Here is an 18,313-nt window from a genome sequence, read left to right as displayed (position 1 = left end):
AGATTTTGAAGTTATTCTGAATTTTTCTACCCTTTTATTTTTCATTTTTACATTCTGTATGTAAGCTCCAAATGTGAGAAAGTATTCTGTAATTTTGAAGACAAACTATGATGAAGAGGTAGAGAGGATACCACTTGATCCAGTAGTTGTGCTACTAGATATATACTTAGTTGAATTGGAGAAAAAAGACAGTCTTGCATGTGGATGTTTATATTAGCTTTATTCATAATTTCCAGAATCTGGAAACAACCAAGATGAACTTTATTAGGAACAGGAATAGTGGCACATCAAGACTGAAATGAAGTGAACTCTCAAGCCAATTTAAAGGTCTGGAGAAATCATAAACATGCATATTCCTAAGAGAAAGGAATAATCCAAAAATGCTATAACCTGTATGGTTCTAACTAGGTGACATAGAAAATGCAAAACTTGGGAGAAAATTGAAAAGGTAGTGTTGCAAGGGGTCAGGCAAATAAAGAACTGACTGGACACAGGACTTTTTGGGTAGTAAAAGTATTGTATAGAATCCTGCTATAATGGAGGATGCATGTAGTTGTACATTTTTCAAAATGCGCAGAGTGTGCAGCACTACTAATGAAGAACTTTATTGTCAACTGTGAACTTTGGAAGGTAATGATGTGTTATTGCAGATTCACTTAATTTTAACAATGAACCTTTCTGGTGAATGGGGGTGTTAGTAGAAATAGTTTTCTAAGTGTTGGGTCAGATGAAATATTAGGAGGACTGTATCTTCTGCTCCATTTTGCTGTGAGCCTACAGCTGTTCTAAATATAAAGTCTATTTAAAAAATAATGGAAAAAAGAGGCCAAACTAAAACGCAGGAAAAGAAGAATCAAAGGTAATTGTAAGTTCCAGATGAAAACTTCAGAAAGAATTCTTTATTTAATAGTTACAAAGAATTAAAGAGGCTATTGATCCTTGACATAAGAACAAGAAATTATAAACGGTAGATTTAGAGAACACAAAACTCTTAGAAGCTAAAAGAGAAAATAGTACCAGGGATATGCTCAGTGGTAGAGCACCTGCCTTTCATGCAAGAAACGATGTGTTCAATTTCCAGCACTGCCCCTCATCACTTGAATGTGACCCCCTCAGCACACCACAATTAACTGTGGCCCCTGGTGCAACACAACCACATGTTCAAGCACCAAAACCAAGTGTGCAATCCTTGGGACATCACAAGGAAAGCAGAGGGAAGGGAAGGAGAAAGGTAAAAAGGTAAAGGCCCTCCCGTTGATCGTCGATTTGCTCGAGCGGGCCCAGTAACGTCTCCATTGGAGACTTTGTTGTTACTGTATTTGGCATATCGAATACTCTCGGTAGCTTGCCGGGCTCTCCGAGGAGGGAAGGAGAAAATTAAAATATAATAATGAATAAAGTATTAAAATGAAATAAAATTTTAGTAGGTTTTAAAGACTAAAGGAAAATTTCTACCAAAATAGACACTTTCTAACTAGACACTTGTGATTTGGGAGAGAAAAGAATAGTAGGGACTCAATGCACATGGTCTTTTGTGCAATTCTTAGAAATTTCAACTAGAAGACAAACTGGTGGTAGAAAATTATCAACAGAACAATACAAGTTTGTAATTTAACGAAATTAGTTGTGAGTTGCAATGTAGTTTTCCTAGTCTCCAGTAATAAAAGAATTTATTCCAACACACTTTATTGTGAAGAATCAGAAAAAATTTTAAAGAGGATATCTTAAAATTTTTCAGAAAAGAAAAACAAAAATATCATGAAGACTCAATAATGCTTCAAAAGAATTCCTATGAGCAGTCTTGTAAACTAGTCTAAAAATAATATTTTTTAAAGTCTTGGAGAAAATTACTTCAGTATTAAATTCTGTGCTTAGTCAAATTGTTGTTGAAGTACAAGGGTAGAATAATGACATCTTTCTGCTTAAAAAGACTCAAAAGATTATCTCCCATGTACCCATAAATAGTTAGTAATGGAAAATACATTTACCAAAGCAGGTAGTAATGAAGAAATAGGGAATCCAGCACCAGTGGAAAACAGAATTCTTAGGAAAACTGAACTGCAGGTCTGTGAGTCACCTTCACTTTGGAGAAGTTCTTACCATAAAGGTACAGTTGGCTTTGCAGGCTCGTCTTTCCACAACACTATTTTCAAGATAGAAATCCTTTTCTGATAGTATAGCAGGTAAAGAACTTGTCTTGCATGCTGCTAACCTGGGTTGATTTCCAGTACACCACATGGACCCTAGTCCCCACCAGGAGTGATCCCGAAGCACAGAGTCAGGAATAAGCCCTGAACACAGCTGGGTGTGGCTTTAAATGCAATAATAATAATAATAATAACAACAACATGGCAGATTGTTCTTCAAGCCTGTGTTCTTGAAGAGCATATATCTCGCTTATATCTTTGCTTGCTTGCTCTTTCAAACTCATCTTCTCTCTTGAACACCATATTCCTTTTCTTTTCCCTCTGTCACATCTTTCAAAGTAAGTTTCATTCAATACAAACTACCTTGCTTTAAAAAAATAACATTGAAGATGTGATTAAGGATGTTGAGGTAGGGTGAAGTCTAGTTTCAGTCACGTGTCACAGAGGGAGATTGGAATCATGAGAGATGGCAGTGTGACCATAGAGGCAGAGGTATGAGGGATATGAAAACAAGTCAGAACATGCTCGCAGCCAACAGGACAGGGAATGAGTTCTAGAGCCCGGGGAAGTGTGGCCCTGCTGACACTTTGAGATGGACTCAGTGGAAGGATTGTGGACTCTTGTTCACCAGAACTGCTGAGAGAGAATTAATTCCTGTTACATTAAACCACTAAGTTTATGATAATTTTTTACAGCAGCCACTGGGGAAAAAAAACACTATGTATAATAAAATGCTGTACAGTACAATAAAGGAAAAAGAAAAAACAGTGACTGTTATTGGTATGTGATCTAGATCAACAATGTTAGCAAAGATCCAAACAAACACATTCCAAGCAAAATGAAAACAAAACATGTGTCTGTATGGCAGATAGTTCTGGAAAATTTTGTGTGTATTTAAACTTTGAATCATTGTTTTCCTGCATCTCTCAAACTATGCTCGTCAAACATAGGCTTTTAAATAAAAGTTCAACACATGGGTGATGGGTGGATGAATTATCAGTACAGAGGATTTTTATTTTAAAGTTCCAAAATCCAGTCTGCAAGGTAAAATTTATATTAATCAAACTTACTATTTAAAATGTCCTAGTTTATAAAATATAATTTTCACTAGTTACATGACGTGCTTATCACTAACTTACCGTGTCTCCAAAGTGATTTTTTTGCCCAGCGCTGGTGTGGGAGGGTACCATATAAGGTTATGGAACTGCTTTAGAAACTATCTCCCATTCATCTTTAGATTTTGTCTCACTGAGTGCATACCAGAACTGAGCATGACTGAGAGACAATAGACTCCTGTATCCTATCTCAAAACTCACTGTGCACATTTCATTATGGTTAGGAATACTAGTAGCCCAAGCTATTTATAGTTTCATCTTTTCCTTCTGGTTAGTGAACATAGTTCAGCAGATCCACAACAATTAATTAGACTGGTTATGTGACTCCGTATTCAGTGGATTGGTATACTTGTCTCATCCTTTTTCTAGTGAATGATTCTCATAGCGCTTGCTTCTCCCGTGGGGGCATTTAGCACTGTCTAGAGACATTTCTGATGATCACAGCCAGGAGAGAGAGGAGATACTCCTGGCATAGAAAGGGTAAGAGGCCAGGGCTACTGCTGGTAAACATCCTGCAGTGTATAAGACAGCCCCTCACTATGATGAATTAGCTAGGCCAGAAATGTAGTGCTGGAAGTAATGACAAGGTTGGGAAACCCTGGATTTGGTTTTTATTTGCTCTGTATTCCTTCAAATTATATCATTTGTCTTTATAGTTAAATGCTTTCAATAGCAGAAGCTTTTTATTATTTGCTAAGTTAAGAGATGATATCTATACAGGATTAAACATTTTAAAATCATTTCTTATATTATTTTTGTTTGGGGGTCACACTTCCAGTGCCCCCTCCCCGCCCCATTGCTCAGGAATTACTCTGTGAGTTGTTGGGGGTTATTCGTGGAAGTGCTCGGGATCAAATCTAGCGTCCAATTCGTGAAGCATATGCACTAACCCTTTGAACTCAGCCGACTTGACCCTAGCTCTACTAATTTCTTTATAGTAAAAGTAATATTTTTAAAAAGTCAAATAGTGATCAGGTTTTTAAAACAAAGTAATATTTCATCACATGCAAATGCATGTGTATATAGTTGTGTGTGTGTGTGTGTGCATCCTCGCACACACACTTATACACAAGGCCTCGGGGCGAGTAGTTTCTCACTCCTTATTATTTCTTATTTCTAGTTCCCAACATTCCGAGCTTTATATTTCATTGTTTTTTTCCCCACCCTTTCCCGTTATTATTATTATTGCTTCTGTGGTGTGCCAGGATCACAGTTGGTTGTGATATTTGTCACTTGATTGTGGTGCACTGGGAATCATACAGCTACAGAAAGGGGGATCATACTTGGGAATCATGTGAGGCAGTTCTAGGGATTAAACTCTCAACGTTATTTATGCAACTGTGCACTCTCCTGAGCCTTAAAATTTTAAAAATTCTTTGGGTGATACCCTTCCTGAGTCTGTATGGCCTTCTACATTATTTATTGGTCTATATTATTTATTAATACTACATCATTAAAGATGGGGATTTGGCTTGCATGTACTAATCCTTTCTTACACCTTCTAAATTTTTATTGCTTTGTATCCAATAGTTCCTTCATGGAAAATTTTGTAATTTTAAAGAAACTTATAGATCTTTGTTTTTCTTCTATGGACTTTAGACAGTCCATCTCCTGACTCTTCTGTGTAATAATATATTAGTGACCTTATCTTTTCTTTCACTTTTCTTTGTATTCTCTTTCTGCTATACCTTTACATTGTCACAGTTGATAATATTTGATATCTGTTTTATAATCATATCTAAGCTATTCATGTTTTATTGAAAAACAGAATCCAAAAGTTAAAAATCTGTGAAGTATTTATGTGATGTAGCTGTCAGTATTCACTGTAGAGTTTATCTGTATATTTGGATTCCAGAACTTTTTCTGTGTAAGCACTGTTATAGTCTGTACAATTTGAGCTGTGAGAAAAAACCCAAAGTATAACCTTCTCTATGCGTTTGAAAGGGGATATAATACTGTTATAGTATTATAGCATTCTATACATAATCCTGTGTTTCTAGTATTATAACATATAAGAGAATATAATACTGTATTTCTTGTATTCTACTTTTTACTACATGGAGTAAAAGAAATTTTGTGACATTTAGTTAATAGAATTCCATTTAGAAACATATTAAGAAAAATCAGGAGCATGGTATAGTTGCATAGTAGACATTCAATACATGAGTGACCAATATAGCCTATTGGGGAAAAACTAAACAAAACAAAAAATGGCAAGAGGAAAATGATAGAAATCATAAGAAAGGAATTTAAAAATAATAATGGTAAATTCCAATGGCTAACTTTCTGAGAGTTGAACTATATTTGAATAACACATGTCCCTCATTCCAGATCCAAACATAATATTGCTGCTGCTGAAACTTGGTCTTTGTACTGTAACTAGAGTTTATTAATTATCCTGTTTCATTGAGGGAAAAAATGCGAAGCAGACAGAACACTGCAGTAACTAACTGGAAATATTCCACCGCTTCATGGGAAGCAGCTTTCCAAATGATTCCTGTGGTGGCTAAACTTCTAGCCAGAATAGCACTAGAGTGTGCCTTGAAGGTACATTAAAGAGTAAATTATACTTGATTTACTTGATTAAGATTTACAGTCTCTCAACCCTCTCAAAGCATACCATTGATTTCTTTAATATCAAAACATAATTTCCTAAAATAGATTACTAATGACTGCATCCAGTTATTTATTTTAAGGAGGTTTATGCTGAATACAGCTTGCATGAATTCCTGTAAAAGACTACATTGATTTAATAGCTTTTGCAATTAATGTTATTGGTATTCTTTAGGAATATGTTTATAACATCATTGGTCATCATGTCTTATTTTTATATCATTCATATTGTTTTACTTTATAAAAAGATTTTAAAACATTGATTATATGAAAGAATTGAAAAGTAGTAACCCTTATTAGTAGACGAAATAATGCTTAAATTACTGAACACCATAGGAATTGAAAAACACAGCTTCAATAAAAACTGCCAGAAGTTTAGTGGAAGAAAGAGAAATATTGAAGTGATTTCTGTTTTTAAATGTAAAGTTCTAGCCCTCCTTATAATTCTTAAAGAGTATTTGAACACCCCAAAATAAAGAGAACTAAAAAGAAAAGCTACAGTTAATGCTATTTGTTTATGATTCATTCTGTTCTTTTATGTTTAACTTTATAGATCATCTTTGAGTACTATTTTTTTCCCCACTGATAGAATTTTTCACATTATCTGTCATAAATATAGTATCCTACCAGGTCAGGTATAAGTATTGTAATTTATATAACCACTTTCTCATTGTTAAGTATTTAAGTAGTTTTTCTTCTTTCAATTAAATAATATTTGAGTAATATCATCACAAAAAGGAACCTACTTCATTTTGTTGTATTTTAGAGTATTATACTTTTTACAAATTGAAGATTATGGAAGTGGCCACAGACTAGCTATGTCGAGCTAGTATTTCCTAGCAGTACGTGGTTAACAGTTTTTAGTAGTTAAGTATTTTAAAATTAATGCACATACACTGCCTTTTTAAACATACTACAACTGTATACTTAATAGAACGTAGTATAGTGCATACACAACTTTTAGATGCATTGGGAAGCCAGAATATCCATGGGGCTTGCTTTATTGTAGTATGTGCTTTATTACAGTAGCCCGAAGTTAACCTGCAATATCCTCAAAGTGTGCCCATAATGATATCTCTGATTTTAGTCTTGATTCTGAAAATGCAGGCTTGTAGAGTTCAGTGATAGAAATACTTTAGAGGTTCATAGTTCAGATTGCATTCAAAAGTCAGTACCAATTTACTGACATTAGCTAGCATTCTTAGCTACCAAAGTGATAATTATGTGTGTGTGTGATAGAAATTTTTTTTTAAAGAATTCACTAGCTTTCAAATTTATATATCAAGATAATCCAGAAAACCATTAAAAATGGACACGTGGAGTTAAAACGTTTGGCTGACCGTGTATATATTTTATTTTAGTAAAATCTAAATGGTAAGCAGAGGTCATTGTTTATATTCATAGTGTCTTAGACATGGAAAAATGCTTCTAATTTTTCCAACATAAAAGTATTTTTTTCAGGGGCTGGAGATAGCAGAGTGGGTAGGGCGTTGTTTGCCTTGCACACGGCCAACCCGAGTTCGGTTCCCAGCATCCCATATGGTCCCCTGAGCCCGCCTTGAGTAACTCCTGAGTGTAGAGCCAGGAGTAACCCCTATGCATCGCCAGGTGTGACCCAAAAAGCAAAAAAAAAAAAAAATTTTTTTTTTTTCGGAGGGCTGGACAATAGCACAGCAGTTAGAGTGTTTGCTTGCACAGCCGACCCAGGTTTGATTCCCAGCATCCCATTTGGTTCCCTGAGCACCGCCAGGAGTAATTCCTGAGTGAATAGCCAGGAGTAACCCTTGTGTATCGCTGGGTGTGACCCCCCAAAAAATGCTTTTTTTTATGAGAAGAGTGACAGAACTGAATGACTGAAAATTCTTCTAATTTTTCCAACATAAAGAATACTTTTTTTATGAAAAGAATGACAGGCTGACTTGAAAGATGGCGTTTGTATTTGAACATTGTATGGGGTGTCCAGTTAATAAGATTTGTTCATTCTGAGTTTGGGAGTTTAATATAGTAAGAGATATTCTTATAAAATTAGAAAATAGTAGAGATCAGTTATTTAGGTTGCTGAAATGTATGCCATTTTGTTTTCTAGTCAGTGAACAAGTCATTAAGATAATATAAAAAAGTTCAACTAGAGTTTATTCCTAAATAACAAAGAAGAAATAAAAATTACATATTTAAGAATTACAAAAATTGGGGCTAGGTGATAGTACAGTAAGTAGGGCCTTTGCCTTGCATACTGTGACTGACCTGGATTCGATCCCCAGAAGTGATACCTGAATACAGAGGTTGGAGTAACCCTGTGCACTGCAGGGGGTGGCCTGTCCACAGATTCCACCCCCAAAATCATGAAAACTGAATTACTTTATACAGGTAGTAGTATCTGAAATGGGCTGGAGCAATAGCACAGCGGTAGGGTGTTTGACTTGCACGTGGCTGACCCAACCGACCTGGGTTCAATTCCTCCACCCCTCTCGGAAAGCCCAGCAAGCTACCAAGAGTATCTCGCCCACAGGGCAAAGCCTGGCAAGCTACCTATGACGTATTTGATATGCCAAACGCAGTAACCGCTCAAGCAAATCAATGAACAACGGGAGGACAGTGACAGTGACAGTAACAGTATCTGAAATAGGCAAAGTAGTAATTTTGAAATATTTTTAAATGGTATTTCAGTGATTTAAATTTAAATAAAAATGTTATTCATAATTTAGTATTATTTCACAATTTAATTAAAAACCAAAATACAAACTTTATTATTTCATCATATTATAGAAAGTGTCTATCATATTAATGTGTTAATGAAGAATTGCTGAAAAGGCATTGTGAAATATTTTGTTTCCTATAGCTGGTTATGAGAATCATATAATGTCACGCGGCCACGATTTTCGATTTCTGCAAAGAGCCAGATAATTACGAGATTGGTTTCTGTGTGTCTGGTGTTATGGCTGTGCTGGAGAGCTGCTCGTGGTGGGTAACTCGTGACCTCAGTAGGATGTGAGGGACGTGCCAGTACTGCCCCCCTTCCCATGAGACTGCAGTTGCCCCATCAACACCGGCTTGTACCTGGCTTTCCAATAAGCTCTGAGGCGGCAGCCACCTTGCTGCCAGGCGGGGAAAAGGTGGAAGGGAGCAACACTCTTTCCCTCCTGGGGAGGCATGGCGCCATAGTTTAATGCATGGTCCATTCACTTTTCTTCTGAAAGCTGTTGGGCTCTGGACTAAGCCCTTATGCCTCTGGAGCCATGGCTGTGCCAGAGAGCCGCTTGTCGGGGGCAACTTGTGACCTCGGTAGGGCATAAAGGACGAGCTGGTACCACCCTTCTTCCCATGAGACTGCAGTTGCCCCGTCACTGCTGGCTCATACCTGGCTTTCTAATAAACTCTGAGGTGGCGGCCACCTTGCAGCCGGGCAGGAAAAAGGCGGAAGGGAGCAACACCCTTCCCCCCTCAGGAGGCATGGCACCATAGTTTAACGCATGGTCCATTCACTTTTCTGCCGCAAGCTGCTGGGCTCTGGATTAAGTCCTTTTGCCTCTGGAGCCATGGCCGTGCCGGAGAGCCACTTGTTGGGGGCAACTCGTGACCTTGGTAGGGCGTGAAGGACGAGCCGGTACAGCCCCCCTTCCCATGAGACTGCAGTTGCCCCGTCACCGCTGGCTCATATCTGGCTTTCCAATAAGCTCTGAGGCGGCGGCCACCTTGTATGCAGTCCAGATGCATTTCTGCCAAAAGCTGCTAGGTTTCGAGATTTGTTTCTGAGTCTCTGGGATCATGACTATTAATTAGCTTGATCAGGAGCCAGAGATGCCATTTGTAGGCAGCAACGCAGGGTCTCGCTGGGATGGGGAGGAAAGGGCTGGTTCCACCCCAGTCTGGTGAGGCCCCACGTGTCTGGTCAAACCTGACTGTCCTGTGTCCTCTGGAGGATGGTGGTCACTGGGCCGCCAAGGAGAACAGGCCAAGGCACGAAACCTCTTTTCACCTCAAGTGGCCCAGCACCAGAAACCTACTGTAGGAACAGGATGCATTTCTGCCAAAAGCTTTTGGGTTCCGAGATTCATTTCTGAGTCTCTGGGATCATGGCCATTAAGCAGTTCGATCAGGAACCAGAGAGGCCATGTCTCCAATTGTATAGCTGTGCCAGAGGTGGTTTGTGGGTGTGTCTCCCACATACATAACTTTTGGCCATTTACTTTCTTGGTAAACTTTGCCCCAAGTTTTTGGGGTCTAGCCAAAGGCACAGCATCAATTTTGAGGTATCTGAAAGTCTGACAGTGCCATCAGGCTGCTGATACACTCTCCTCATAGGTACAGATTGACCTGCTGGCATCACCATACCCCCGACAACTTAGGGTTTTGCTAAGCTCTGCTTAGTCTAAGAAAGAGAACATTGACCTTACGAACTTTTTAAGTCTTCAAAAATTTCCTTCCCAAAATGGACATTTCTACTTTAAATTTACTGAGTAGTCAGCAGCTATTTCTCTTAAATATAATACTTTGCAAAATTAATATTGGGAACATTTGAACTATTTTCAGTATATTAGAATACCTAAGAAAAACCACAAATTTATGCGTGATTCACATGCAGAGATTAACTTAAAAGTGGATAATGATGTCATCTGTGAGAAGCATCAGGCATGTGGATGGGTGATAGTCATCACCTGGTACTGAAAGAGAATTTTACTTAATAAAAATGAAAAACAATTATGAATATGTGCAGTTTGAGGGAGAAAATATTACAGAACATATTTATTAGGGAAATTTGAGACCAGGTATTGCTGGTGCAGAAGAAAAGTTGAAAATTGTCACTACTGAGTAAAAAAGTACTCAAGTTCTACAAAGATATTAGAAGCCTTAGGAGTTAAAATTAGAAGATTTGGTGAAGGCAATTATCAGACCTTCATATGAATAATTTTTTGCGATTGTTTTTATTAAAGACCTTAAAGGAAAAAAAATTGTGTGTCAGTGGGCAGGGGTTGGGGGACACATCTAGCAGTGCTCAGGGATTACTCCTGGCAGGCTCAGGGGACCATTCCGGGTGCCAGGGATCAAACCTGGGTTGGCTATATACAAGATAAGTACCCTACCTGCTCTACTATCTCTCTGAAGAGAAAAACTTTTACATACTTATGCCTAGTTTTGACTGGTCTGCCTGGTAAGAGTTATACTGTACTTTGTGGTAGAAGAATACTTTCCCTTTACTACTTGGCCACAAATAGTTTTGTGTAAAAATGAACATTGTAATTTTTCTTAACAGCTGTAACGACTTATGAAGATCTTGGACTATTTGCATTTGGATTTCCTGGAAAGGTATTCTTTTTCTTTTCTGCTGTATTTAACACGTAAAAAAATTTTTTTCCTTCTGTTTTCAGTTAAAAGAGCAGTATATATAAGGGAAACAAATTAGGGGGATACAAGAAAACTAAAGTGAAGAAAGACAAAATGTTGGAAGCAGAGAGAAAGAAATCTCTCTGTATGCCCTTCCTAAAAGAAAGCAATAAATTTATTTGAACACCTAAATATTTAGTATGTTTAACCCTTTTAAAAAAGAACAATGCTTTGGATAGTTTTAAAAACAGCAACAATTGTCTGGATTTTTTGGGGGAGTCTGGGGTGGGGGTGGGTGGGGTCGTAAATTTTCCTTATTAATTTTGCTTATACCCTGAATAAATCTTCATAGAAACAGGAAAAGAAAAAAGCATAGAATTAAAAAGCATGACTATTAAACTGATAATTAGAAAACCATAATTTAATTAATTTAAATGAACAGTGCTACCAGGTTATCTGTCAATCCTTGTATTTGTGAGGAAATGGAAGTCCATATAAAGGGGCCTAGTTATCCACAGTTAAATTAAAGCCAGTATTACAGTTTAGGACTCCAGAGTCTAAACTTTTCTTCTCAGAATAAGAGAAATAATAGTGTTTATTGGACACTCATTTGTAATGAAAAAAAAAATCAGAATATCTACCTTCAGTGGATCCACATTCCAGCAGTTGGTCATGGTTGAAGCTGGAGCGATAGCACAGCGGGTAGGGCGTTCGCCTTACAAGCGGCCAACATGGCCGACTCGAGTTCGATTCCTCCGCCCCTCTCGGAGAGCCCGGCAAGCTACCGAGAGTATTCGATATGCCAGACACAGTAACAACAAAGTCTCCAATGGAGACGTTACTGGGCCCGCTCGAGCAAATCGACGATCAACGGGAGGGCCTTTACCTTTACCTTTTACTTACACTTAGGTATTTTCATATTAATGAACCTGAAAACTTTTGCTTAAGTTTTTGTTTCTGCCAATGATTGGGCTCTAAAGTATGGAACACTTCACAGATTTGCATGTCATTTTTGCACTGTGGCCATTTAATCTCTGTGTTATTCCCACTTTAGTATATGGGCTGTCAAAGGAGCGCAGCTCTAGACATTTTCAGTCCCTGTGACAAAGATTATATAAAGGCTTGGTATATGACAAACTAATTCAGATAACTATATGATTTTTCTCTTATGCAATTCTGTATTGCATGGCATGCTTCAAGCTCTCTTCAGGAGTATGTACATGCTCTAGTGTGTGTAGCAAAATGGTAAAACTAGCCAAAAAGATAAAGAGTGGGGAAGGGGGCGGAAAGAGAGAGAGATAGGAGAGAGGAGAGAGAGAGGGGTGCGAGAGAGAGAAGAAAGAGAAAGAGAGAGAAAGAAAATGAACTCTTAGGCTGATGCTATGCTTCTAGGGTGTTGTGAGATACCATCTTTTGGATATTGGGTATCAAGACACCCTAAGACAATAGGGGCCACAACCCACATGCCCTTTCAGGCAGGTAAGCTAGCCAATGTCAGATTGACACAGGCAGCTTTAGACAGCCAGACAACAGAGAGAGACACTACTTCACACAGCAGGTGAAGGATGGACGCAGAGCAAAGGCACTCATTGTAAGATTTCTTGTCTTTGTTACAATCAAATGCATTAAATGAAGTTGAAATTTTAAAGAAGAAGGTAGAGAATGAACTCAGATATATTGACTTAATTTTAATTTTTGAGACTTTGATAATCACTGATTACTACTTAAAACTTCTCACTGCTTAGAATGACTACCAAGAAAAATCTCAAAAGTATGTTTTATCATAACAATGAAGCTATTAAAGAATTGTTTTTTTATGTGGTGATAAGTTTTATGTATCATAAATGTCTGACACGTGTCAGTTTCTCTTTAGCATCTGCTTTTAAGTAGTAGTTACTGTATTATAATAAAATATTGATCCTTGTATATTTCCTTTTCATCTTCTGGTTGCCTTTGTTCTTTTATAGATGATAGTAGCAGGCACCATAATAATTCAGAACATTGGAGGTAAGCATTGAAAATGCAATTTATACATAGATATGATAAAAAGCAGTTTCTTTAGTTTCTTGCCATACTACAGGTATAGCTAGGAAAAAAATGAACATTTGTAGATATAGACTTAAGTAACTTCAAAAGTTGTGTGCACTCTCATTTACTTTAATAAGAAAAAAATTTTAATTTTGGATGCTAGGTTTTGAATACAGAGCCTCATAAATGTGAAGCGTGTATTGCACGCTGAGCTACAGCTCTGATCCCTGGTCCCTTTTTCTCTCTAATTTTCAATTTGAAGTATTTATGTCTGTATATGTTGTAGGGGTACAATTTCATGCCTCTTCAAAACATATGTTACCATACCAGAGCTCCCACTAAAATACCGTGTTTCATATTCCATCACAGAGTCTGGGCACGCTTTGTTTTTGTTTTATTTTTTTCTGTTTCCTTTCTCTGTTTCTGTTTCCTGCAGATGAGTGAGGTTACCTGATAATTGTCTTTCTGCTTTTGACGTACTTTGTTTAACATATCTCCTTCCACTTCCATCTGTGTTTCCGTGTATGTCTTTGGTTGCTTTCTTTTCTTGGACCACACCTGGCTGTGCTCGGGGCTTAGTCCTGACTCTATGCTCAGGGATCACTCCTGGTGGGGTTCAGGGGACCATATGAAATGCTGGGGATTGAACCCAAGTCGGCCAGATGCAAGGCAAGTGCCCTACCACTGTACTATCATTCTAGCCATAAACTACATCTTTTTTTTATCAACTCATCTTCATTTTTCTTAGAACAAAGCAAATGATTTAACTGTTTTTATTACAATATTTATTATCACGATCATGATCACGATCTTCCCGTTGTTCATCGATTTGCTCGAGCCGGCCCAGTAACATCTTCATCATGAGACTTGTTGTTACTGTGTTTGGCATATCGAGTACATCACGGGTAGCTTGCCAGGCTCTGCCGTGCGGGCAAGATACTCTCGGTAGCTTGCCGGGCTCTCCAAGAGGGGAGGAGGAATCGAACTCAAGTCGGCCATGTTGACTGCGTGCAAGGCAAATGCCCTACCGCTGTGCTATCGCTCCAGCCCTAATATTTATCATATAGTTAGATATTTTGCAATAATTATAATTATCTTACATTCCTTGAATGTTCATGATTTTTTAAAATTTAAGTCTTTTTAGTTTATAGTGCTATTAAAAAATGGATTCTCAAGGATGTAATTACAGCATCACACCCGTCACCACTGTGCCCATCTTCTTCCCCCAAGGATCTCAGCTCCCACCCTCTCATTCCCCCACCCCAACTCAACTATATGGATCAGTTCTTCCATTATGTTGCCTTTGGACCTTTGTGCTACTTTGCTATGTATCTTTAAGTCCCATATGTGAGAGATATTATTATGAATCTGTTCCTTTTAATTCAGTTGACTTTATTCATTTTCAGTCTTCAACAATTTTCTTTTTTAATCGTTAAGGGAACTTGGTTACAATAGTGTTAGTGCTCACCAAATTTTTGGTTAGGTACAGTTTTCCTATGTTCAGAGTGAAATTTTTTTCATTTGATTCTAAAATATTTCCTTCCCCTCTGTTTTTGCTCTCATCACCCACATCGATGGATTATACTCCTTTAGTAGGAGTAGGTAGTGTTCCTTCAACTTTGGTTTGGTTGGGAACAGGCAGTGTACCATTGTAGCAAATTAAAAGTAATCAATTAATTTTAAAAAGATAAGGTAGCGGCTGGTAAGAACTTTCTCAAATCCTTGACTTTAAGCTGGCCTAGGTAGAAGACTCTAAATTTACCTCCTCCCACAATCACAGTAAATATGCATCAAAATAAGAGTTAATCTATATTGAAGCAACCCCCAAACCTTGGTGAATAGAGATTCTTTAGCAAGGTGAATAGAAGAGATTCCATTTACTGTCTGGAAGGAAGAAGCACTGCTCTGCCACCCACACCTCCTTGTCACTAAGGAGCAGAATTTTTCCTAGGGGCGTGGTTGTGTTTTATACCACACACCCTATTCTACAATCCATCATAGCAGAAACTAGTCCTTGGAACTTTATACACTGAGAGAGTCCAAAGGAAAAGGATGCAGAATGCCAAGGATAAAGAGACTGAGAAATAGTCTTGATGAAATCATGAGCACATAGATCCCCCTGCCCTGGGAACAAAAAACAGTAATGCTGTCTCACCGCAGATACCACACCTACAGCATTTGCTGGAGAGGCAGGCAATTTAAATGTCAGAGACTCCAGGGGAATCATCTTGGTTTGCTGTAAATAGCCCTGATCGGCGCCATATTGGAACACAGCCTCTAGACTAATGCCATTCCTTTATGAGAGCTCCACCTGCCCCTGGGATGCAACCTCTTTAGCTGGTGGTAGAGCTGCAACAGAAACCTTGGTTCTTTGACTCTCAAAAACATAGAAGCTCTTCAGAAGCCAGAAGTAATTTTCCCAGAGTTGAATAGGAAAACAGGCTTCTGAAAGAACGAAGAAGGGGAGGCAGTACAGGGCAGTGTTACAGTTGAATCCACAGAGAGCCTGATCAGGAGTTTAAAGCCCTTCTTGGCAGCATTTGAAAGCATCTTTCCAATCCTGCAACTCCCTTGTTTGTATCTTCCCCTGTCCGTTGCCAGGAGACATTATATTTGATGACAGGAACTGCTCATGGCCTGCTGGTCTGCGTGTGCCTGATTAGGATTTACTGCACAGGCAAGCAAAGATTGGCACCTGGACTTCAGGCAGCACTAGCCCAGTGGAGATCAGTGAATGTCACATTGCCTTACAAGTGGCGGACCTGCTCATTACTGTCACCCCAGGAAGGGTAGGCTACTTACTATGATACTGCAGGGTCAGGGCTAGGAATTTTCCCCCTGCCTTGCTGGAGGGGAAATTTTATAGTTAAACATCCTGATTGGGGAACAGTGATAGTACAGGGGTAAGTCGCTTGCCTTGCATTGCAGCTCCGTCCATTTCACTAGCACTACATGTGGTTACCCAAGCACCTCCAGGAGTGATCCCTGAGCGCAGGAGTAAGCCCCAAGTATGCCCTGGTGCATCCACAAAACAAAACAAAACTCCTGATTAACTTGTCTTGAAGACTGAGTGGTGTGTTGGGGAGGGGAATACATGGGGACTACCCACATAGCTTTAGTAGTTTAAAGGAAAAAATAGAGATGATTGACCATACACTTTGGATTTTACATAATATTATATTGTTAGAGGGAAATTTGATCATATTTCTTACATCAATTATTTTTTTTGCATCAATTCAAAATAATTTAAAGATGACAGCTTTAGTAAAACTCAACTCTGACATTCAAGCAGTTTGGGTAACTTCTCTTTTAAGTATTCATCACCCAAATTCCATCTGTAATTGCTTTATTGGTCAAGAAAAGAATTAACATTCCAACAATAAATTGTACTTCCCACTGTTCTAGAAATACTGAACATTTATGTTTTAATTATTTTCATTTTCATTAAAATGTTGGTGAATGAGCAAAAGTCTTTCTTGGATGCATTCCCAAAATTTCCTTCTTACATACCTTACTCTTCACACTAGATGTCAGGAAAAAGTCTCTTCCTTTTTTTTTTTTTTGTTTCTGTTTTTGGGACATGCCTGATGATGCTCAGGGGTTACTTCTGGCTCTGCATTCAGGAATCACTCCTGGCAATGCTTAGGGAACCAACTGGGATGCCAGGGATTGAATCCCGGTCGGTCACGTGCAAGGCAAGCACTATACTATCACTCCAGCCTCTCTTCCTTTTGGCTCTATACAATACCATTGATTTTGGGCTCTACTTTGGAATAATTTATTTATAATTTTAGCTAGTACTAGTAATGTCTCTGCATTAGTAATGTCTTCGATATCAGTATATGTTCTGATATTTAGCACAGCGGGTACGGCGTTTGCCTTGCACGTAGCCAACGTGGCCAACCCGAGTTCGATTTCTCCACCCCTCTCCGAGGGCCCGGCAAGCTACCGAGAGTATCTCGCCCACACGGCAAAGCTTGGCAAGCTCCCCGTGACGTATTCGATATGCCAAACACAGTAATAACAAAGTCTCACAATGGAAACGTTACTGGGCCCGCTCGAGAAAATCGATGAACAACGGGAGAACAGTGACAGTGACATTAATTCCTTTCTACGTGAGTACTAAGGGTTGTGACATTTTGTTTGGATCAGGTTAAGTATTTAATATTTTTGCTTAGTAATTTGTGTAGTATTTTCTATCTAGGCATTTGGAGCCAAATATGTGAACCTGGCATAAATGCCGGTTATGTATCTTCTATATCCTTCTCCCTAATTCTTTATTCAATCTTGTATGTACCTATTTCAGCATTTATTGATATTAGGCTGAAGATTTATTTTTTAGTACAGCATTTTCTTTATTTTTTTAAAACTTTATATTGAATCCAGGGCTGGAGCGATAGCACAGCGGCAGGGCGTTCGCCTTACAAGCGGCCAACATGGCCGACCCGAGTTCGATTCCTCCGCCCCTCTCGGAGAGCCCGGCAAGCTACCGAGAGTATTCCATATGCCAGACACAGTAACAACAAAGTCTCCAATGGAGACGTTACTGGGCCTGCTCGAGCAAATCGACGATCAACGGGAGGGCCTTTACCTTTTACCTTTACCTTTATATTGAATCACTGTGAGATATATCCTTACAAAGCTGTTCATGATTGGATTTCAGTCATACAGTATTCCAACACCCATCCTTCCACCAGTTTAATTTCCCAGAACTAGTGTCCTCAAGTTTCCCTCCCATCACTCCCTGCCCCCTATCTATCTCTTCATGGCAGGCACACTCTTGCACTCTCTTTCGCTCGCTCTCTCTCTCTCTCTCTCTCTCTCTCTCTCTCTCTCTCTCTCTCTCTCTCTCTCTCTTTCTCTTTCCCTCTCCCTCTCCTTCTCCTTCTCCCTCTCCCTCTCTCTCTGACTCTCCCTCCCTCCCTCCCCCTCCTTTGGGCATTGTGGTTTGCAATATTGATACTGAAAGGTTTTCAAGAATATCCTGTTACCTACTTTTAACCCTCAGATCTTGTTCAGTGTGACCATTCCCACCTATTATTGTCATACTGGTCTTTTTTCTATCTTACCTACAGTCTACAGTCATAC

The 18,313-nt window shown here is 38.7% G+C and overlaps 1 protein-coding gene across 1 annotated transcript in view; it reads left to right on the top strand.

The window, feature by feature from the left end:
* SLC38A6 (solute carrier family 38 member 6) overlaps positions 1-18,313 on the top strand; it is a 71,868-nt gene that overhangs the window by 10,698 nt on the left and 42,857 nt on the right. The window contains exons 4-5 of the mRNA XM_056134077.1: positions 11,127-11,179; positions 13,165-13,204. Coding sequence (XP_055990052.1) covers positions 11,127-11,179; positions 13,165-13,204 — 93 coding nt within the window. The remainder of the gene's footprint in view (positions 1-11,126; positions 11,180-13,164; positions 13,205-18,313) is intronic.

The sequence above is a fragment of the Sorex fumeus genome, unplaced genomic scaffold (assembly GCF_029834395.1).
Source record: "Sorex fumeus unplaced genomic scaffold, SorFum_2.1 ptg000098l, whole genome shotgun sequence".
Classification (NCBI taxonomy): domain Eukaryota; kingdom Metazoa; phylum Chordata; class Mammalia; order Eulipotyphla; family Soricidae; genus Sorex; species Sorex fumeus.
The sequence above is the reverse complement of the archived record's forward strand: the minus strand, read 5'-3'. Positions and strand labels throughout refer to the sequence as shown.